A 24091-nucleotide genomic window follows, 5' to 3' on the forward strand; every position below is an offset into this window, starting at 1 on the left:
CAAGCTAAGCTGAAGGGCCTGTTTCCATGCTGAATAACTATGACTCCTGGACCTAAAACGGTAACTGTTTCTATTTCCACATGTGATGCCTGGCCTATTGCATCTTTCCAGCATTTTTTGTATTTATTTCAGATTTCCAACATCTGCAGTTTCTTAAACCAAATTTAGTTTGCTTTTGTTCACCCGATTGTCATCTGCAGAAAGTATGCTATTTTCAGGTCTTAACATATCGTCATGATTCTTCACAATGTAGTGGACATAAAGATGGCCCTCGGAATAGGAAATAAATGATTTCCCTCATTTAGAACGGAGATGAGGAAGAACTTTTTCAGTCAGAGAGTGGTGAAGGTGTGGAATTCTCTGCCTCAGAAGGCAGTGGAGGCCAGTTCGTTGGATGCTTTCAAGAGAGAACTGGATAGAGCTCTTAAGGATAGCGGAGTGAGGGGGTATGGGGAGAAGGCAGGAACGGGGTACTGATTGAGAGTGATCAGCCATGATCGCATTGAATGGCGGTGCTGGCTCGAAGGGCTGAATGGCCTACTCCTGCACCTATTGTCTATTGTCTATTGACAGCAAGTTAAATTTAAACATAAGGCCCAGTGAGTGTTTCAATGTGAGAAGATTAAGGAAGCTTTTAGTGAATCTAAATGGAAACTTGAACCTATCTGTAGTCTTTTTTAGTTCAAGGCTTAAAACTGGTAAGCCAAGAAGGAGAGCTGTAAATGCAAGCATGGATTTAAATTCAGTTAACACTGCAGACAAGCACCCGCCAAATGACCTCTGCCTCCAGGACAATGGTTTTCAACGTTTCCCACAATGATTCATTTGCTTCTATTGAGGCAGTGCAGCGTAGGTTCGCGAGGTTAATCCCTGGGATGGCGGGACTGTCATATGAGGAAAGATTTGAAAGACGAGGCTTTTATTCACTGGGGTTTTAGAAGGATGAGAGGGAATCTTATAGAGACGTATACAATTATAAAAGGACTGGACAAGCTAGATACAGGAAAAATGTTCCCAATGTTGGGGGAGTCCAGGACCAGGGGCCACAGCCTAAGAATAAAGGGGAGGCCATTTAAAACAGAGGTGAGAAGAACATTTTCACCCAGAGAGTTGTGAATTTGTGGAATTCTCTGCCACAGAAGGCAGTGGAGGCCAATTCACTAGATGAATTTAAAAGAGAGTTAGATAGAGCTCTTGGGGCTCGTGGAATCATGGGATATGGGGGGAAGGCAGGCATAGGTCATTGATTGTGGATGATCAGCCATGATCACAATGAATGGCGGTGCTGGCTCCAAGGGCCTGATGGCCTCCTCCTGCACCTATTTTCTATGTTTCTATGTTTCTAAGAGTCAGCCAAGATTTTTTAAGCCACCAGCAACATACCTGGAAAGATCACAAACACATTTTAGGCCGAGTAGTTATAGTTCTGGTTCATTTGAAAATCATGACACGAGTGTAAGGTAACAATATAGAGATGGCAAAACTTGGCATCTTCCTCTCTTCTGTCTAAGATGAGAATAGACTTGCCAGAGACTGCAAAAATGGGAGGTTGAGGTGTGGCAGATGAGATCATCAAACATCCATGAAACCCCTTTTATCTTACTGGTTAAAGATGATGCAAATAGCTCAACACTGGCTGCTGTAATTTCTTTCCTTCACACAAGTTCTGAGGATGTATTTGATGTCCTCACCTTAAAGTGCTTTATACACCTTAAAGCACTTTAAATATGCCAATACCTCTTTGGCAATTCATACATGATCTAAGACATCACAAAGTCTAAGCCCCAATTCTTTAGCTTCCAAGACATTCTCCTCAGTAAAAATACCTGGGAAGTATTCTTTTAATATCTGCCCCATCTTTTGTGTCACAAACTCAGCTATGCTGTTCTTTAAGGGAACCTATTCTTTCCCCAGCCACCCTTTCATTATACCTGTAGAATCTCTTGAGATTTTGGTTACCTTGCCTACAAGCTCCATTTCATGTCTTCTTTTTGCCTTCCCAATTGCATTCTTGTGTGTACTTCTACAGTTTTATATTTGAGGAGGGATTCACCTGATCCCAATAGCCTAAATTGACACATGCCTCCTTTTTCCTGATCAGAGCCACAACATCTCTCATCATCCAGGGTTCCCTAAACTTGCCAGCCTTGCCCTTCACACTAACAGAAAAATGCTGCCCCTATACTCTTGCTAACTCACTTGTCAACCCCCCCCCCCCCCTCCCCCATTCACAAAAGACTCCCAACCGACCTCTGAATGTTCCTGTCTAATGCCTCAAATTTGGCCTTGCCCCAATTTAGGACCTTAACTTGTAGGCCAGTCCTTTCTTGCTCCATGATTATTTTAATACTAATATTATTCTGGTTGCTGGTCCCAAATTGTCTTAAACTGTCATTTGTTGTCCTTGATGACTCTGTCTAGATATAGTAATCACGGCATTTCAGTGGCTTGTCCAGTTGAGTTTCTTGTCAATGGTGATTCCAGTTTATTAATAGTAAGACACTTAATGGTGGGAATGCCTTTCATTTTCAAAGATAGTGCTTATATCCTCTTACACTGGAATCTTTACCTGGCAATCACAGTGAACATTTCCACTACAACCTTATGATGAAAGGTCATCATGAATCAGCTGAAGATGGCTGAACCTACAGAGGAGTACTGGGGAGCTACTGAAATTATATTCTGGAGTGAGGATACCTGGCATTCAATAACTATAGTCCATCTTGCAAGGCATGACTCCAAACCCTGGAGTATTTTCCCCTTGATGACCACTGACTTCAGTGTTACCCAGCTCCTTGATGTTACACTCAATTAAATGCTACCTTGATATCAGGGCAGTCTCTCCTACCTCGCCTCTGGTATTCATCTCTTTGCCCGATGTTAGGGCTATGAGGTCTGCAACTGAGTGGCCAGGAGTTGCAGTTTCATCAAGTTGGCACTAAGGCACAAATGGTCTTTCTTCAGGCATACCTACCTTTCATTAATCCCTAGACTTAATAGTGACTTGAAAATGAGGGATATGGTAAGCAACTGCATTATTGATCATGGAAGCATACATTTCTGTTGGTCCAGTGCCCCTTCATGGGTGCCCCAGTTTAGAGCTTGAAGTCAGTTTAGAGCTTTTAGTTTCATACTATGTTAATTCTCTTTAGCATGATTGTAATTCTGCACAACATGATGGAGGCTGCCCTTGGTGTGAATATGGGACTCTTACTCCACAGCACTGTCCTGCAGTTAGTCTACATTGCCATCATAGGTAGGTGAAATGGCCAGAGGAAGTAAGATCACACATCCCTCTGATTAGTCTGCTTATCACTTGCCACAAATTCATTTTAGCAGCTTCATCTTTCGGGCTCAGCCAGCAATAGTGCTACGAGGCGCTCTTGATGATGGAGACTGAAGTTCCCACCCATGGCATATCCTGAACCTTACCACTTTCAGTGCCTCTTCCAAGTGTTGTTCAGAATGGAGAAGCACTGGTTCACCAGCTGAGACGGAACAGTAGATGGTAATTAGTAGGAAGTTTCATCCTCTATGTTTGTCTTGATGCCATGAGATTTAGAGTTAATATTAATGATACCATCGGTTACTCCCCCAAAACAGTACAGACTGTGCACCTCTCTGCTTTGTCTGTCCTGCTGGTGGAACAGGATACATCGTGGGAATATGATGTTGGGAACGTTTGGTTTTTTTAAGCCTTGATTCTATGAGTAGGACTATGCAAGGGTTATGCTTGACTGGACTCTGGACAGCTCTCCCAACTTAAGCACCAGTCCCCAGATTTTTGTGAGGAGGATGGACTAGCCTGGGAGCCAATTCTTCATCCAGTTTGATATCTGGTGACCTGTTCAATTTTGTTCCTTCTCAATTTCAAAGTAGCACCCATCGTACAACTGAGTGGTTTACTAAATATTTCATAAGTATTTGGCAGTCGACCCTTCAGGTGGGTCCACAATCACATACAAGTCACAATAAGTAAAGATGGCAAATAATCTTCTAAAGGACAATTGTGAAGCACATTGTGGTTTTGTAGGAACCTAGTAAATGTGAGGTCATCATTACTTCCAGGTAGTGCTTTTCAAACCCCACATCATTAACTGAATTCAAATTCCACGGCTATGCCCTCACCATGCCGATGAAACAAAAGTAGGTTAGAAAGCTATCAAACCTCAAGGAACATATGAAAACAACCTGCCTCAAGAAAATACAGTGGACACGAATCAAACATCAAAGTTCTTCTTACCACATGATGAAATTTGCCTTCAACAATAGCTCCAGCTTCTGGAGCAAATAGTAATCCAATTATATTCTTCCTGATTTATTGTCCACGGAAGTGAAAAAAACTTAACATGGGACACATGACATTAAAGTCACATCAGAAGAAGTGATACAAAATTGTTGGAATATAATTTGGGAATTAAGGCTCGAAAGGTTACTGGGAAAAAACTAAAATATAAATACAATTAATTGAAAGACAAACAGTCTCGAACCCAAAATATTGCAAAATTAATTAAGGATTAATTAACATGGTTTTTTTGAAAAACTTACCATGACTTACCATGCTTATTGCACTCTTAAAGTTGAATGTCAGGTCTTGGAGAACAAGGAAGTTCTTAAGGACCAATTGCCATTTGGAATCAGCAAGTTCTAACACTGACCTAGCAGTATCTTCGCTGTCTTTTATAGTCTGAGACTGGTAACAATCTTCAAAACTTTTCATAGATGCTTCAACCTAATTTGTATCAAACGTATCACAGATTATTTAAAAAATAAATCATGCCACTCAAGCTGCTGAAAATGCTGCAACGTTTGATAACGGGTAAGAATTTTTAAAGTATTCATTAAAAGTATTGCATTAAACATTGCACCTGTGCACTGTGTATTGATGGATAGTCTTGTCTTCGTACAGCAAGCAAACAAAAGCTTTTCACACGTGACAATAATAATAACCAAACTAAACAAAATAACTAATAAACTGAAAAGCAAATTATTCAGTAAGCTAACCATTTGAAATTTTCATCAAACTTTAGTTTGAAAAACAAGGAGCTAAATTCAGTGGCAGCCAAATATCAACATCTGCAATATGATCCAGAGCCAGCAGACTGTTTATTGACCGAGTAAGGCATCAAAGTTGTGAGTGGTTAACAGAGAAGATTACAATTAGAATTTAATCAATAAGATGTGCTTTCAATGTTAGAAATATGTCTAAATTAATCTGTATAACATGGTTAAAACTGGTGCAGTTTTGCTCATCTCAGAAACAAAAGGTTTCTGTCATTTAAAATCAGAAATAATAAATTTATAAAATTTGCACAAATATATTGAAGAACTTTGCATTATTCAGTAGGATAAATTTAAACAGTTCACCTCCTCAGCTTGCTTCAGAAACGACACATAATGCTGTAAGTGCTCAACTCGCGCATTCAAATTCCAACACAATCCTTTCCATTCAGCATTCAGAGTAATAAGCTTTTCAGAAAAAGATATTACTTCTGGGACTTCAAATGTTTCTGCCTGTACAATGATGTCCTCAATATATTTTAATTCATTTGCTATCACCTGAAACAAATATATCACTCAATTAAGACATGTTGCCCAACAGAAGGAACTTCTGGTTATTTATGTCTGGTAGACATGGCAAAATAAAATGAAAACAAACACAGAAGTTCAAGTCAATAACATTTTATAGAACTGAAACAATAAATCTGTTTCCTCCATACATGCCATGTGATTTGAAGAGCATTCCTATGACCTCTTATTTATATTGCCAATTTTTGGTGTCATCAATATTTAATTTTAATTTTAATGGAAGTCTATTTTTCATTTATTAATTGCCCAAAAAAATTCAAAGGATCCTCCCTTAATTACAATATTATGCACTTATTCCAGAATAAAACCTGAGTACTCTGGTTTCCTCCCACAACATGTAAATAACCACTAGATTGGGTTGGAGAATCAGGTGGAATTGATGAACTTGATAAAGAATTAGTTAAATGTAAATGTACAGTGTAGCACTGTGGTGCAGCGGTAGAGTTGCTACCTTACAATGCCAGGGACCCAGGTTCGATCCTGATTATGGGTACTGTCTGAACGGAGTTTGTACGTTCTCCCCATGACCTGCATGGGTTTTCTCCGGGATGTCCGGTTTCCTTCCACACTCCAAAGATGTACAGGATTGTAGGTTAATTGGCTTGGTACAAATGGAAAATTGTCCCTAGTATGTAGGATAATGTTAATGTGTGGGGATCGCCGGTCGGCACAGACTAGGTGTGCCAAAGGGCCTGTTTCCGCGCTGTATCTCTGAACTAAACTAAACAAAACTGAATAAATGGGGAATGGAATTGTTCCGAGAGCTGGTGTACACTTGATGGGCTGTATGGCCCCCTTCAATGACTTCAGGAAACACGAGAAAATGCGAGAAATAAAATTGTCGGTCTCCTTTTTTTTTAAAACACAAAATGACTTCTAAACATTTGAAAAGACAAAGAAAGTATTAGCAGCTGCAGTGCCTCATGTCTACATTTCAATTTGTGGTCTGTATTTGCTTAAAAAAATTAGAATGGAAGAGAAAATCCAAACAAAAAATTATCAGAACAGTTTCCAGTCAAAATGCCCCTTCCACTTATTTTGTAAAATAAAATTGTACAGATATTTCCCAAGATTTAAAAAAAAAGTTAAATTTTGATAGGGATCAATAGAAACAAGAGGGAATAATAGGGGCCACTGCTCCATGCCTCCTTCCTTATCACATGTTGTAGTAACAAGTGTGAGGTCCCAGTGTTACAAAAGGGCTCCATTAACTTTAATGAACACATTAAAAATCAATCTCCAAGTTACATAACTACATTATAGCTCCTACTGAACACGGGGGAAATCTAAATCTCTTATATCTAGACTTGCACAACTATGTTTTCCGGCTGACTGAATTCTTTTAATATTTCTTGACGGAAAAAGTATAAAAGTAAATGTTATAGACTTGCAAAAGAGTAAATTAATGTAATTCCTTTGTGGCGATAATACAGAAATAAATTGGTCTGTGATTCATTTGTGATGATATTGTATCGATAAGGTGACATTTAATAGGACTTTAATGCGCTCTCAACCATTACAACATATTTTGATTCCAGCCTAATTGTTATTATTTTAATGTATATACAGATATAGTTATTATAAGGGTAAAAAGCAATAATCCTCTCCATCTACTCACAAATATATTTGCAAAAAATGCTGTAAATATGTATTACCTTGGCTAGATCAGATAGTTCCAGATATTTGTTCAGAACATCTTCAGATTCAGAGAGACAGGAACCAGGCTCCAACTGACTGGAAAGTTTGGATCTGCATGCCTGAAGATATCCTGAGACCTTGAAAAAAGCACATTTTTTACTGTTCATTTTCAGAGAATAGGGAAGTGCAATAAAGAGTTTGTTTGATAAATTTGACGCATAAGTTTCAATGATGTGAAATTATGAAATGTGTTATACGTATTAATTATATTGAAATAATCCATTGCTGTTTATACTTTTGTTTTCACATTTATTTTACTGAATTAACCATTTCAACATTACACATGCTTCTAACTTTAATTATCTGATTGCTCTCAAGATATAATGCTATTCAACCAACAATAATAGTTTCTGGATTAACAAATGCCAATTACTTCAATAATTTAAACTTTGGCAACATAAAATAAAAGAAACTTTTGGGAAAAAAGCTTTACTGGAAAGAAATCTATTCTTTGGTGCTACTATTTGCCTTTTTTCAGCACTGTTTTTTAATGTAATTTCTTGACATTATCCATCAAAAAAGATTTCCTCAGCATTTTGTTTAGTCAAGCACCAGGCATGAACTATTACCCTGGAAATTAAAAAAGTTAAATTTCATTTAAATTGCTTTGATAGATACCAATCTCGGTTACAAATTGTTGAATGTAAGAATATAATTTGTGAAACCATCTTTATGTTGCTTAATCTCAACAATTCCATTCTTTAGTAGGAGCTGATAGATGTTGTTAAACCGTGTCACCATCAGAACAAAGAACAATCTCTGCAGGAACCATTTATAATATTATCCTTTGTTATTGAAGTACAAAGACATTTAAATATTGTGGAGATGTCTTTTTGTTCAGATTAAATTATGAAAGTTGTAGAACTATTTGTTACTTTATCTACATAGTTAAATAATGTTTGTTAAGATAACTGAGGCAACATATATGGGAGAAGTCAATTTCTTAACTTGGAGAAGTGGTGAAACAGATTGCCTTACAAAATGTGTACTAAAGTGTTAGAATATAATTTGACCCAATGTTAATTGACAAATCAAATCTGCAATAACTATTTCAAAATTACACATACAGAATAACCTTTGGCATCAGGCTCAGTTTATTGTTTTTTGATATTTTATTTGTGCAGACACACCGATTGTAAAGTTTTGCAAACTTGATTGTTTTGGCGATTTTGTTCAGTTTATTATGTAAAACTGCAAGCAAAAACCAGCATAAATTGGTCGAACCTATCATTGGCTATAGTCATTGTCTATGGCCCACAATCAGGACAAATAAATAATAGTCCATATTTTCCTGAGTGATTCATGTCACCCACAATGGCTGCCTGTGTAACCCATTACCCCAAACTTACTTTTAGTGGATCTGGAAGGAAAAACATGCCAGCCAAGGCAGCCGCAGAGCCACACATTAAAGTCCAGAGCAATGAGAGTAACCTAAATGATGTATTAGAGTGGCTTGGATTGAGCAGAATAAGCTGCAACACCTTTCCAAGCCATTGATGTCAAACAAAGATATGTTCCTAGCTTTGCCAATTATTAAAGATGGGTATACACAAAAAGCTGGGGTAACTCAGCGGGTTGTGACATTTATATGCGACGAATAAGTTAAAGAATATTAAAGAATATGTGACCTTTCAGGTCAAGACCCATCTTCAGACTGAGAGTCAGGGGAAAGGGAAACGAGGAATAGAGATAATGATATAGAGAGATATAGAACGAATGAATGAAAGATATGCAAAAAAAGTAACAATAATAAAGGAAATAGGCCATTGTTAGTAGTGGGCTAGGTGAAAATGAGTTACAGACAATGAGTCTCAACAAGACAACTTTGAAGCTAGTACAATGACTGGGGTGGGGGAAGGATGAAAAGAGAGAGGGGATGCAAGGGTTACCTGAAGTTAGAGAAATCAATATTCATACCACTGGATTGTAGGGTGTGAGGTCAAATATGGGGTGCATTTCCTCCAATTTGCGTTTGGCGTCACTCTGACAATGGAGGAAGCCCAGGACAGAAAGGTCAGTGTGGGAATGGGAAGGGGAATTAAAATGTTTGGCAAACGGGTGTTTGGGTGATGGGCTGATAAACTTTATAAAAGCTCTTAAGATTGTTTATGTAGGAAGGACACTGATATGCAATGCAATAAACAATTAGAAAATATAAAATTATTAATTTTTAATCTAACTAAGTTAACTATGAACATTTGAAATTTATAATGTTCTAAATATATTTGAAAGCGTTAAACAAAAACACAAATGGTTACAAAAATGCAAGACAGCATTTATAATGGGGAATGTGCTGTCAGATTCCAAGTCAGGCACTTGGACCATGAACACATTAATTTCAATGGGAATTATAGATTTGCAAGAACAAAGGGAGGGATAATAAGACATATTTTTGCAACCATGTGTTTTGTTTAAATGCTTTCAAATATTTTAAGAATATTCTAAATTTCAAATGTTCATAGTTGACAGAATAAAAAAAATTTTTTTTTAAATATCTAATTTTATTTTGTTCTAAGATTTCTCAATATCAGCGTCATTCCTACATAAGTAAAATCCTGTACTCCCGTTGGATCTGTTTGGTTATTCATCAAAATCTAGTCAGGAAATTGTCAGAGGAGGAGTGATCGTGGGACTTACTTAAGGTCATCAGTAATTAGTGATAAGAACAGAATTAGGCCATTCGGCCCATCAAGTCTGCTCCTCTATTCAATCATGGCTGATCTATCTCACCCTCCTAACCTCTATTTGTTTGTGTGTCGGTATCAAAACTGACATGAAGTTACATTGAGAAATGCTGGCAGTTCCATGCAAAACTGTCAACAAAACCCAACCAAATCCAACAAATGAAGTCATTTTTAAAAAATGGTTTAAAATTTCAATTCACTGAAAATGAATCGTACTGATAAAGATTGGTGGTGGGGGTGTGATTTTTTTCTCCTGGGGCTGTATTTCTGCCTGCTGTCTGATCCAAAACAATGCCAACACATATTTCTAACTACACTTCAGGTTGCTAATGTTAAGAACATCTGTTGTAAAAGTAGAAAATTTCATTTGTGCAGCAGTAAAGACCCCAGCTCAGTACTAGAGATGAAGGGACCCTAAAATGGCAAAGGCCACCCAGAGTTAGCAGCTGTCCTTCCAATGAAGGGCTTGGCTGATACTAATACCCCCATCAAAATCCTGGGCCGGACCCGAGTAGGATGGAGGCAGATTGAACATCCTTTTTTAAACTTTGGGATCACATATCTGACAAAGTGGCAGTAGGAGGGCAAGATAAGATAAAAATCCTTTGGTGATGAACAGCGATGTTTGAGAGCAGCCAAGGCGATCCCAGCTGGAATGGGGGGGAAGCAATTCTTGGTCAAAACGGTAAAGAGGTTTTTTTTCACATTTTCTCTCCTGTGAACTGCCAACTTCAGGTGGCATCACAGGGTACAATTCTCCAAAATTCTCATCATCAGTACTTCAAAATTTCTTGTTATAAACCAACTTCTCTGTATCTCACAACCTCAAAGATAATTTAGTTGGTCCTTACAGTCTTCTTTTTCTTGCATTTGGCGTGCACAGCCTAAAGTTGTAGGTCAATAGTAGACATCCAGACCAGGGCAGCATCAGTTGCTGGGTGGATGGCCTTGATGCCACTAGGGAAAAGCCTCAGTCCTTATAGTTAAGTTTTGGAACATACACAAAAATGAGCAGAAAAACAACGAGACTCATTCTGTGCATCACAAATCTCTTACTTCTTTGAGAACCACTAAATGTTTCAAATAATCAAATTACCAGTTGCCAAAGTAAATAAATAAATTTAGTAAATTAGCATATTTTAATGTGTTAGCTCTTGAACTGAGAAAAATCTTTGCTGTCCTTGTCGCACACTATAATTTTAAATAAATGAACCCCATTGCAACATGGAGTATTTTAAATTATCTTCCATTGTCTTGTTTCATTATATTTTTGGCGTCAAGAACTTCTGTGTCATTTTGTGATGTGACTTGCTACTGATTGAATTGTTATTGAAGAAGTACTAATAGTGAAATAAATGCTTGGATATATCTACAGCTAAATCTTGAGGTATAGAAGAAACAATTGTATAAAATGTCACTTCCAGAATTCTCTTTCCTTGAATTACTGTGGACATCACTTTTGGAAGATTAGTGAGAAGGTTAGTTGTCTGAATCAGCAAATAAATCTGATATATCAGTGTCAAGATGCTCTTTCCTTGAAATCCAGAAGCTATATTGAATGTCATTTCAAGATCAATGTGATGGTGACAACTGGTTGCTCTACTGATACATCTTGGAGGTCACTGCTGGTAACTTCATTCATTGCTGTTAATCAGTATTAGCTTCAATGAAGTTATTAATCCCTTCTCCATAACTTATTGTGCTATCTTCAAGCAAACACAGCAGATACAGGATGAGACGGTCAACTTAATATTCTTATTTTACCCTAACTTTCTGCCATCATTATTTGTATAATTTAATTACAACTAGACCAAGTGGATCCGTTGGACCCAAACCTCACCTGCATTGGTGCAGCACCCTCTCCCTCCTCTCCCCCCCGCTCCCCACACCCTCCGCGTCACCCCCTCCCCCACTGCCCTCCCTCCCTTCCTAGGAGATAGATTTAAACTTTAAAATGTGAATAACTTAAAAAATATAACACTGATTTCAATGAAATTTCTTCCATTAGCACCAAAGGGATGACGGTGAGTAAGGTGGGCCAAAATTGTCGCACTATCGTGTACCGCTTTGGCTGTAGTTCAGGAACAAACAAACAAACAAGAGTTTCAGTCTATAGATAAGCGCTATTTACACATACCAATAGCTATATGCTTTCTGTTATTTCTCTGTCGGAATATGGTTCTGATTCAGCTTAAACAATGAAAATAACCCTTTATGCTGTTATTTCTCTTCTTTCTGTGTTTTATATTGCGTTGTGCGTCGTTTTGAAGGTCCTTGGAGCACTGGATAGAGTTTTCACATTCTCCATGATATTGCTATGCTTAATGCTCCCAAGTTATGTAACAAAGTGTCCGAACACAAATTTGATAATTCTCTATTATTTGTTTGAAAGAATAATTGAGACATTTTTGAACTTGCCCTTTATCAAATAATACAATTTAATGACTGCTAGACGGCAGAAACCCATGCACACCAAACATGGTGTGCAGGCAAAAGCTTTGCGTCACATATCTCACTAAGCAACTGTTCGACTGAATGTTTTGTATCTCACCGTTGGTGGCCACATTTGCAACCTCCTGCAGAGAAGAATCTTCTGGCCGCTATAGAGCCAAGCCTCACGAGCCACAGTTAACATAGCCCTCACTGAGGTTTCCTTACTTTGGGCTTCTCCAGTCAGCAAGAGGTGACACATCAAGGGTGTTGTGGTCAGCATTTCACAAACATCTCAAGTGGATTACACTCGAAGGCAAACAGGACATTACTAAATATAGGAACCATCAGACAGAAAGTACACTGAGTTACCTATTGCTGACAGCGTACATTCAAAATGCCATTGAGCACCCACACTTTTCCCGAGGAGAACATTTCTGTTTACATTTAGTTTACAGAGACAGTGCGGAAGCCCTTCGGCACACCGAGTCTGCACTGACCAACGATCCCGGCAGACTAACACTATCCTACACATACGAGGGACAATTTACATTTATACCAAGCCAATTAGCCTACAAACATGTAGGCCTTTGGGGTGTGTGAGGAAACCGAAGAGCTCGGAGAAAACCCATGCCGGTCACGGGAAGAACATACAAACCCCATACAGACAAGCACCTATAGTCAGGATCAAACCCAGGTCCCTGGCTCTGTAAGGCAGCAACTCTACCTCTGCACCACCATGCTGCCTCAAATAGATGGGGAAAAATTGGAGTGGGGGGCGGGAGGCAGTGAATTGACCTTGAAGCACAAGTACAACAACCTCCATCTTCTGAGGGTAAAAAGACCTCTCCATCTTCCACACCTATTACATGTAACACCTACCTACGTCCATGAAGGCATTACCCAGGAATGGTCCAAATTATAATGGTCAATGTGCCTCACAACATTTTTGGTTGAAATAAAATAATGACATAATGAATTCAGTTAATCTATGAGCCTTATGCCTGTTCGCCATCTTTGCTTACCTTCTCTATATAAAGTTGCTGGCCTTGTGATTTCAGTAAACATGATGAAAGGCTGCTGGGCACCCGAGGACGGAGTTTGTGGCAGATTACCTGTGCATTCTGAAATCATGAGAGCCCTGACACTGACTATTCTTCAGACACTTTGGCAGATAGAGTGAGGCATGATATCAGAAGTGGCAATAATGAATGAGATAAAGAATCATTCTATTCCCAATTCTATCCCCCTCCCCCGGAATTTCACTCCACTCGAAGGGCAACACAACAACAGTCCTACTAAATGCTGGGGGCCATTGACAACCAACACCATCTTAGACATTGCCAAGGCCAGGGTGCTGCCCAAACTCTTAGTAGTGATAGTGGCTTCCACGTGGAGTGAGGGATGCGTTTTTCCAGACAGGATAAATAAATTGGGAGTGAGGAAGATAAACGAGTACATTAAGCCTGACAAGACAAAGTGAGAGGGGATGTAGTGTGTGAACACAGCCACACACTTACCTTTACTGACTAAGTTCGGTCAAGGAACAGCTGGCACACCTCTTCCAGGGCCTTGGTATTCACCTGCTTTACACCTCCAGCCTCTTGACAACGGCAATAGATTTTTTCTTCCCTCCTTCCATTGTTGAGAAATACCATCTCTCTCCTGACTGTTCGTGGCCCCAGCAGAGCATTCGGAGTTGCAGCTGAGAACCCAGGACAGTCATCTCTACAAACAGCTCACAACCTGGTCCTTGGGTTCAAATTAAATCCTCCAAACGTCCTCCTCCTTTTCATATCCACAATTTCAGCATTGCAAATGGGTTCCTCTTTTATCTATACAGTATCCGATCCACAGAATAAATTTCTGAACCATACAGAGGTGACAAAGGTTGACTGCTAAATGTAACCTAGGATGCTGTATCTAACAAAAAAAATCAACGAAAAAATGCAACTTTGAAATTACTAAACATATTTCTGGAGGTATTTATTCACAAAATGCTGGAGTAACTCAGCGGGTCGGGCAGCATCTCGGGAGAGAAGGAATGGGTGATGTTTCGGGTCGAGACCCTTCTTCAGACTGATGTCAGGGGGGCGGGACAAAGGAAGGATATAGATGGAGACAGGAAGATAGAGGGAGATCTGGGAAGGAGGAGGGGAAGAGAGGGACAGAGGAACTACCTAAAGTTGGAGAAGTCGATGTTCATACCACTGGGTTGCAAGCTGCCCAGGCGAAATATGAGGTGCTGTTCCTCCAATTTCCGGTGGGCCTCACTATGGCACTGGAGGAGGCCCATGACAGAAAGGTCAGACTGGGAATGGGAGGGGGAGTTGAAGTGCTCGGCCACCGGGAGATCAGTTTGATCAATGCGGACCGAGCGCAGGTGTTGAGCGAAGCGATCGCCGAGCCTGTGCTTGGTTTCGCCGATGTAAATAAGTTGACATCTGGATATCTGGATGTAAATAAGTTAACATATTTCTGGACTCTTCTGGTGGTACAAACTTTTGCTGAAGGAAAGATGCCTACATAATACCTTAATATTTTGTACAATACATTTTTCTTGATGTTTGTGCTTAGATTGTGTCAATATTCCATCACGGTAATTGTCATTAAGAAGTCATATCCTGCAATGTTTGACTGCTAAAGATAAAAGGAAAATTATCAAAAGCAGGAGTAGCCCGTACCTTGATTATTCAAAAAGATCATGGTTAATCTGACTGTGTAGGAAGGAACTGCAGATGCTGGTTTAAACCGAAGATAGATACCAAGTCCTGGAGCAACGCAGCGGAACAGACAGCATCTCTGGAGAGAAGGAATGGGTGACGTTTTGGGTTGAGACCCTTCTTCTGAATGGAATTGAACCAAACAATCAGATTACAATGTTCTGTGTGATCCCCATAACCTGTTTCCTTTACGATCCAAAAATATATCATCTTTCATATACTTAATAACTCATTATCCACAGGTCTTTGATGTGGAGAATGTCAGATTTTGTGAAAAGAAATTCCTCCAAATGTCAGTTCTTTTTTTGTTCGAGAATTAACGTTACTAGAGAAACCTCTCTCATGTTATTTACCCTGTCAAACATCGAACATTGAACAGTACAGCACAGGAATGGGCCTTTCAGCCCACAATGCTTGTGTTGAACATGATGCCAAGTTACACTTATCTCATCTGCCTGTACATGATCCATATCTTTCTATTCCTTGCACTTCCATGTGCCTATCCAAATGCCACTATCCTGTCTGCCTCCACCACCACCCCTGGCAATGAGTTCCAGGCCACCTTGCCCCACATATCTCCATTAAACTTTTCCCTTCTCACCTTATAGCTCCATCTTCTAGTGTTGGACATTTCTACCCCGGAAAAGGTTTTGATCGTTTACTCTATCCACGCCTTTCATAATTATATATTCTTCTATCAAGTTTCCTCTCAACCTCTGAAGTTCCACAGAATTCACAATCAGTTTTATCCATCTCTCCTTGTAGCTGAAATCCTCAAATCCAGGCAGCATTCTGCAAACTTCCTCTGCACCCTCTCCAAAGCCTCTACGTCCTTCCTTTAATAGGGCGACCAGAACTGCACACCATATTCTAAATGCAGCCTAACTAAAGTCTTATAGAGCTGCATCAGTCTTATACACCTCCCCAGAATCTTATATGCACGATAAAGATGCCCCTATTCATCCAAATTCTAGTGATTATAGGCATAATCTAACCAATTGTTCCTCATTAGACAATCTATTCATCACAAGAATTTATCAGGTATGCCCTTCTGCATTGCCTCCAAACCAAGAATGTCCTTTCTTAAATAAGATCAAAACTGTACAATATATAACATGACACTTGACAAAAAGTCACTTCATAACAATTAGGAATCAGAATCCAGGATGTACACTAGTTACTTGTTTACCTGCAGGTTGTAAAGGGATTAACTACCAAAGTGATCATTTTTTGACACTTAATGCTTTCTCAAACCAATTCGGGTTGAGCAATTGAAGCTTTATATCCTACAGGGCTGCAGACCAAAAGCTGGCAACCAAAGTAATGTTTCTTGGTTAGTGAGGAAACAAAGCTGAATCACCTCTTGTGCTGTACGACAACAAATTTTCCTCTAATTAATCTAAGTGGGAAGGTATCTGACAAAGAATTTTTGATCTGGGACGTTAACTGTATTTCTCTTTGCACAGCTGGCACCTGACCAGCAGAGTGTTTTGAGCATTTCCTATTTTTATCTCAGTTATAGCTGTGGTTCTGTGAAAAGGAATAAATTAAACATAGCCAAAAGATGCATACATGTTCAATCTGTTTTACATCAAGTTGAATAAGGGAAATATTTTGATTAAGAGAATAGACATGTTCCTGAAAGGACACGTTTGGCAACCTTGTGCAGTGGAATTGATGGAAATATCCCCAGGTTATGAACCCTGTTTTACGGGCGAATTCCAATAGTATTAAATTCAATAGACCCACCTACATACACATGGGCATTCCTACAAATGACAAACTCCCTTCCTCCTTCTTTACACTTGTAACTGGTAATTGTTATTGCAAGTCTAATGTGTTTTTGATGCCATTCATTACAGTGTTTACCATATCGAATATTTTTTTGTGTACTTTCCAATTTATTGACAAGATCAACTCCAGGACATCTGTAAAAAATGGGATCCGTTTGTTACCCGTAACAGCCTAAATAGTTTAATGCTAGAAGATAGCTGAGGATTCTTTCCTCCTTGCATGCTTCGATGTATATTTGCATATAGTTGTTTCAATTATTTTTTCAAGGGTTTATTTGTAACTTGCAGAGTATTGGCAGTCTTGTTTTAATAGGTTGGTCAAGTGAAAAATGTTGGCCAGAAGTTGAAGTTTTTTTGAAGAGGTAACCAAGAAGCTTGATGGAGGCAGGGTTATAGATGCCTGTAGATGGTTCTAGAGGTCTATATGGATTTCAACAAGGCTCTGCATAGTTGGCTGCTCTGTGGATCCAGGGAGAGCAAGTGAATTGGATACAGAAATAGCTTCAGGGTTCTTTGAAAAATGAAAATTTCCAGCATTAACCTCACTTCTGGTGTAATTAAAAAAACAAGTGGAAATCACTTCTGCTAAAAAAAAAAAATTTGTTAAGATAATTCTTCAAGATCTTTATGTTAGTATTCACCATAATATTGCCCCACCAAAAATATGTAATTTGTTTGTATTTCTTTAAGTGCAAATTGAATGTAATTTGAATTTTATTTTTAGATGCTCAAGTCTTTTTTGAATTTGCAATGATGAATTTGCTACTGTCTTTTCTTTCATGAAACGTAACTATAACCATAAAATTCTATTATTTCAAAGATGACTGTAGTGGTAAACAATTCTTATACATATCCCCATATTAAGGCATTTATATGATTGCACATATTGATACTTGTTTATTAATAATGATTGCTTGTAAAGAATCAGTGTTAATTGAAATATTAAAGGTGAGCAAAAGACATTGATATACACAGGTCACTGTTTGGCCATTACCAACAACCCGACTGGCAAGTGAGATACATTTTGTTGAATTAAATGCTGCTTAATTGATGTTAACTGAACAAATCGGTAAACTTTCAAGAGTCCATCAGAAAATATGCACCAAAATCACTTTCACAAGGGTTTCTGAAGATGATAAAGACAGGAGCATATTGGAACCCTCTCTATTTACCTGGATGACTGCGACTCCAACAATACTCAAGGACTTCAACGTCATCCAGGATAAGGCAGCTTTCTTGATTGACATCCATCCACTGCCCTAAACATTCACTCTCTCAACTATCAGCACACTTTGGTTGCAGAGTGCGCTACCTCAGTGATGCTGTGAAGCATCTCATCAAGCTGGTTTAGATAAAACTGGCCAAAACGACAAATTTCCTTTTATCTCCTACAAGTAATTTATTGGCAAGTAAATATATCAATGTTCCTTTGCTGTCGCTGACATAAAATCTTGGAACTCTCTTTGTGTGACCGCACCTGGAGTACTGTGTGCAGTTTTGGTCTCCAAATTTGAGGAAGGATATTCTTGCTATTGAGGGCGTGCAGCGTAGATTCACTAGGTTAATTCCCGGAATGGCGGGATTGTCGTATGTTGAAAGACTGGAGCGACTAGGCTTGTATACACTGGAATTTAGAAGGATGAGAGGAGATCTTATCGAAACGTATAAGATTATTAAGGGGTTGGACACGTTAGAGGCAGGAAACATGTTCCCAATGTCCAGAACAAGGGGCCACAGTTTAAGAATAAGGGGTAGGCCATTTAGAACTGAGATGAGGAAAACCTTTTTCAGTCAGAGAGTTGTAAATCTGTGGAATTCTCTGCCTCAGAAGGCAGTGGAGGCCAATTCTTTGAATGCATTCAAGAGAGCTAGATAGAGCTCAAAAGGATAGCGGAGTCAGGGGGTATGGGGAGAAGGCAGGAACGGGGTACTGATGGAGAATGATCAGCCATGATCACATTGAATGGCGGTGCTGGCTCGAAGGGCCGAATGGCCTCCTCCTGCACCTATTGTCTATTGTCTATTATGAAGAACTTTCATCATATAGATTGTTGTTTGTTGATAAATCACTCACTTCTACCTTGTCAAGGATGCTTGGGGTTGGCTGAATAAAAGTTAGCCATGCCAGAGACAATCACATCCCAAGAATGAAAAATGAAAAATAAATCTTATTTAGAATAATAGCCAAATCCGTTCTTTGCGGTTTCCGGACATAATTAAAAAACTAGCTTTATTAAAAGGAATACATTTATTTGTAATGTTTTGTTTTATACCTTTTCAATATGATCATCAAATGAAGCAGCCAATTGCTGTTTCTTTGAAGCTAATTCCTTATCAGCAAAGCATTGTTCAGTCAGTTGATCTACTCTCTGTTGAATGTAGCCAATCATCTCCTGAATTCCAACAGCCCTGAAATGAAACATACAGACACAGCTGATGAGATATCTCCATAACCAGTAAAGGGAGTGAGGGAGCACAAAATGAATTCAGGGTATTCACATGATAAAAATAGCCAGGCATCTGTAACTTACACGCCTTCTATGAAAAGCAAATCATCCCTCTGACCTTGCAAATTTGAGCATTTGGAACTATCGCATGCCAAAGTTTAACCGGAACTCCTTTCAAAAATTTTAAATCAGAATCAAAGCTCATTTTTCAAAAAGTTATATTTGCACATAAAACAAATGGAATTGAAAAGCAAAAAAAACTGCAGATGTTGGAGATCTGAAATAAAGCAAAAAATACTGGAAAAAACCTCAGGTTAATTGGCACCGTGAAAAAAAACCAAAGGGGTATGTAAATGCTGTGACATGTAGTCAGCATTGTTGCAGAGACGGAAAGCAAAAGCAGAATGTTGGAAATGCTTAACATATCAGGCAATATCTGAGCAAAGAGATACATTAAGCAAACATTTACTTCGTTTTTGTCTACCCCATGACAATTTATAGTTTCTATGTGTCTCATCTTCACTGATTAAACCGTCAACCAGGTGACCCTGGTCTCACTCTGTCAGGGATATTTCCTTGGACCTCTCCATCGTTCTCCACCTCTTCTATCTCCTTACCTATCATCTCTGCAATTTAAAATTAACTTGTTCCAATTATGATCAAGAACCTTCAATCTGAAACACTAACATTTCTTCTCTCAGCTGTTGCTTCGCCTGTTGAGTCTTTCCAGCATGTTCTGATTTTATTACACTGCACCAGAACATTATTTTAATATACCCAAATAAGTTTTGAAAAGATTGTCGAAATTGTGTCTATTATCGGTATTTTAATGTACAAAATAAGTTTATGTTCACTTTGGATCTCTACCAAACAAATCTCAAAATCTATAATTGTATAAATATATGTATTATTTTTCCTTGCTGTCTTGCTTTGACCCATGGACAATTGACAGACCAGCATTGGAAGTCTATTAAGTGACCTTTATAGTTGTCTGAACAATTTGGAAAACACGACAGGCTATTCTGAACAGCAATTAAATATCTATCTGGATTAAGTCATTGATTGACTGCTTAATCAGTGTTTTAAGAATGGTTATGGGCAATTTAGAATGACGACTGGAAATTTAGTAAGTGGAGATCATATCTTTGACAAGTTCCCTATAACAGTGAGAAGGAGCTATTCAATAAATGGAAATGGAGCAGCTGTTCACTTCAGGCATCTTGCAAAAGCTGAGATGCAATGAATACGCATGAAGATTGAAACGTTACCTTATTGACTATATGCATTATCCAGCAATTTACACAAGTGTTTTCCAAACACAGAAATGCTACGTTAAGAATGCTCTTGTTTTCAAAAGCATAAATTATAGAAGCAGAATTAGGCCATTTAGCCGATCAAGTCTACTCTGCCATTCAATCATGACTGACCTATCTTAACCCTCTCAACCCCATTCTCCTGGGTCTGTCAGGAGAACCCTTCACTCCTGACACCCGCACAAATCAAGAAAAAACAATACTTTGAAGAACTGTTCCGAAAAAACAATTTTTAAAAGTTGTAAACATAATAATTTGGTGTCGTTTTCTTTAAATCTATCATTTAGTTAATTAGTTAATTATTATTCATTATTAATATTACATCTATTATTTAATATTGAAGAAAAATATTTTTAAATTAATTTACTGAATCCTAAAATGTATTTTCTGAACATTATGTTTTAGTCACAGGGCAGTGGATTATTGCGAGAGAGCTTACCGAGCTGAGAAAACAGCTCTTCAACAGGCTGTACTGGCAGTTAGTTTCTGGATCCTATCTTTCGCAGTACCTTTTACCTACTGGATTTCTTAAGGCCCAAAAAACCAAGTCAGTGATAGTTAAAAATAAAAACAATTAAAATTAAACCGTTCCAGAGAAGTGTTGGTGAGTGATCCCCTTGTTGAGAGTAGATTTATTCATCATCTTTTCTCTTACCACTGCAATGCCTCCTCACAAGACCAACATTGCGCACTCCTCCCACACTCACAAAACAATCATGCGAACTCATGCCAATCCATTCTAGAGTACTACAATAATACCGTGAGGCAGTTATCTTTTGTGTATCAACAACATTGAAAAACTTTTCTTTGAAAATCTGTCAAAGATATTAACAATAATCAACTTATGATACAGTCAGAGGAGCTACAGGATAAACCAACACCAACCAACATTAGATTCACAGGTTGTTTAGGATGTGGAATACAATGCTGAACCTGGACATATTTGTAAGCATTACAAATTACACTTCACAGTTCTGAAGAATATCCTTGAAACAAAAAAAAACGTCATGAGTGTCTATTTTGTTAACAAAAAGTTAATTCCTGCATAACTTATCTGGCAAGCAAAGTGTGAGCAAGGCAAGCAAAGACTGTTCTTTCTGTAGGAAATGTGCAGTTTCACTGATTTTGCGCTCAATGGAATTTTGTGCAGTCTTAATGCACTATTTAGTGCCGTCCATTCCTTACCTCTGAATGTCAACTTTACTCAGGAGCATTTGTCCCTTCAGTAGAGCATCTGAAGTTGCATCCTCAATTGCCTGGCACAGAATCCTATGTTCTTTTGCGAGTTCTGGCAAACCAAGAGCCTTAAAATTAAATTGTTTCAACTGGTTCTCTATGCCTCCAAGTACATCAAACCCCTGTCAATGGAAGTACAAGGTAACATCAACACACTATTTTGTCACCAGAATGTATAACAAACATTTAAAACACAGAAAGCATCCAGCTAATGTGGAAAATCTGATGACAATGTCTTCATTGCAGGGTTAGATGGTTGATTTTTAAGCATCCCTCACATTTTCTTGTGAATTTTAGCATAAAACTGTCGTTAATATTGTGGTTCATTAGACTGTTGTACGGCCAAGAGCCCTTCACCATGTTGTAGGTAACATCCTTTGTCAAAGAACTAAAGAACAGAGTTTATTTTAGGTTAAATCAATGTTATTCATTTTAAAGATGAGATCCAATTCCAGCTGTGATATTATATTACAGCTGTTGTCAGGCTATTAGAATCACTCAAAACAAAACTTTGATTACAGATGTTGGATAGTGATAGAGCTGAGGGAAACTATTCAAAAGCTTACAGGTATTGAGAACACCAGTGTTCAGTGCCAATGCCTTACACCTGATATTCAGATTGATCATATTCATTGTTCTTTTACTTTACTTGGTATTTTATAGACAAACTTTCAATAAATTACTGTTTTGTGGATTTGATTAAGTTATTCTGATTGAATTGTCACTGGTGCATTTGGCCAAGCCTTTAACTGGAATTAATTGGCAGAAAACAATACCCTCAGCATTCTGTGATTTCAATTGAACTAATTGACAGTTCCAATTATTTTGTTCCAGTTCAAGTTGTGTTATAAGAGATTCTGATTTGTGAAGTAGATTGTTCCTTTTTACATTGTGCAGGTCATATGGTTTCTCAGACACAATTTTGATTGACAATCTGAAACTAAAAGGTTGAAAATGAGCTTTGAAAGATAAAAATAAATTATTTAATTTCTTCTATAAGTTTCTTGTATAAATATAATTTCTTCTATACATATCAGACATAGCATGTCTTATTCAGAATGATTGATTGCAAATGTCAGGAAAACCACAAAAGTACAACATACTCTAATGGTTAATCTCCAATAAATCAATTTAATTTTAAGTAGCTGTGTTTATTTATTTAAAGAAACTGGTGAGGCTAATATAAATCGATAGTTCTTCTTCCACATAGTTTGCAAGTGAACCCACTGCATCTTTTTCTAACACTCCAAATCATCATGATCAAGGTTACAGCTTTTATCTTGCTGTGGCGAGGCCTGAATTATTATTGGAGAAAAGGAACAGGTGACGTTTTGGGTCAAGGCCCTGAAGAAGGGTCACGACCCAAATCGTCACCTGTTCCTTTTCTCCAGACATGCTGTCTGAACCGCTGAGTTACCAGCTTTTGTGTCTATCTTCAATTTAAACCAGCATCTGCAGTTCCTCCTACTTGAATTATTATTTTTCTGCATTATTGTTCAGTAACAACTACTGCTATTCACCGTTGAGCCCTGGTGTATCTTACCTTTCTAAAATAAACTATTAATCTCACACGCTAATGAACCATTGTCAACAATAAGTAAAAAACAAAATTATGAAATGCTTTGAGAGCAGCATTATTACCATTTGGTTACAATCTATTGCCGCTTTTTATAGAAAGTTGCTATTTATTCATGTGGCCTACTAGCTGTACTAATTCTGCAGACTCTGAAGAAGGGTCCCGACCGAAACCTCACCCATCCTTTTTCTCCTGAGATGCTGTCTGACCTGCTGAGTTACTCCAGCACTTTCTGTCCATCTTTAGTATAAACCAGTATCTTCAGTTCTTTGTTTCTACACTATATGTAAGAGATGGTTTAATACAAATGTATGATGTTTGTTTATAACACACAAGTGAATCCTCACTTATGCCGTGTAATAAAACAGAACATTAAATTATTAGGAAGTAATGAAAATGGCGTCTTTGCATGTGAAAACTTCCATTAGCAACTAATTAAACCTAAATAAAGTGTGAAAGCTACGTTTGTCAACCAGTGGGTTCACAATATCTACAAACACATTTTATACAAGTCAAAACCCCACTGTGAGGTGATTAGCTATAATTGCTTAGAAAGGCATAAATTATTCACAGAACACATGTTCGGCCTGAAATAACTGGTG

General features: G+C 38.2%; 1 protein-coding gene across 1 annotated transcript in view; it reads right to left on the bottom strand.

Moving 5' to 3' along the window:
- ccdc141 (coiled-coil domain containing 141) overlaps positions 1-24091 on the bottom strand; it is an 85180-nt gene that overhangs the window by 33653 nt on the left and 27436 nt on the right. Inside the window, exons 8-12 of the mRNA XM_078404561.1 lie at positions 21863-22035; positions 19191-19326; positions 7245-7364; positions 5368-5559; positions 4559-4732 (exon numbers count right to left, since the gene is read on the bottom strand). Coding sequence (XP_078260687.1) covers positions 4559-4732; positions 5368-5559; positions 7245-7364; positions 19191-19326; positions 21863-22035 — 795 coding nt within the window. The remainder of the gene's footprint in view (positions 1-4558; positions 4733-5367; positions 5560-7244; positions 7365-19190; positions 19327-21862; positions 22036-24091) is intronic.

The sequence above is a fragment of the Rhinoraja longicauda genome, chromosome 8, assembly GCF_053455715.1.
Source record: "Rhinoraja longicauda isolate Sanriku21f chromosome 8, sRhiLon1.1, whole genome shotgun sequence".
NCBI classification, from domain to species: Eukaryota; Metazoa; Chordata; class Chondrichthyes; order Rajiformes; family Arhynchobatidae; genus Rhinoraja; species Rhinoraja longicauda.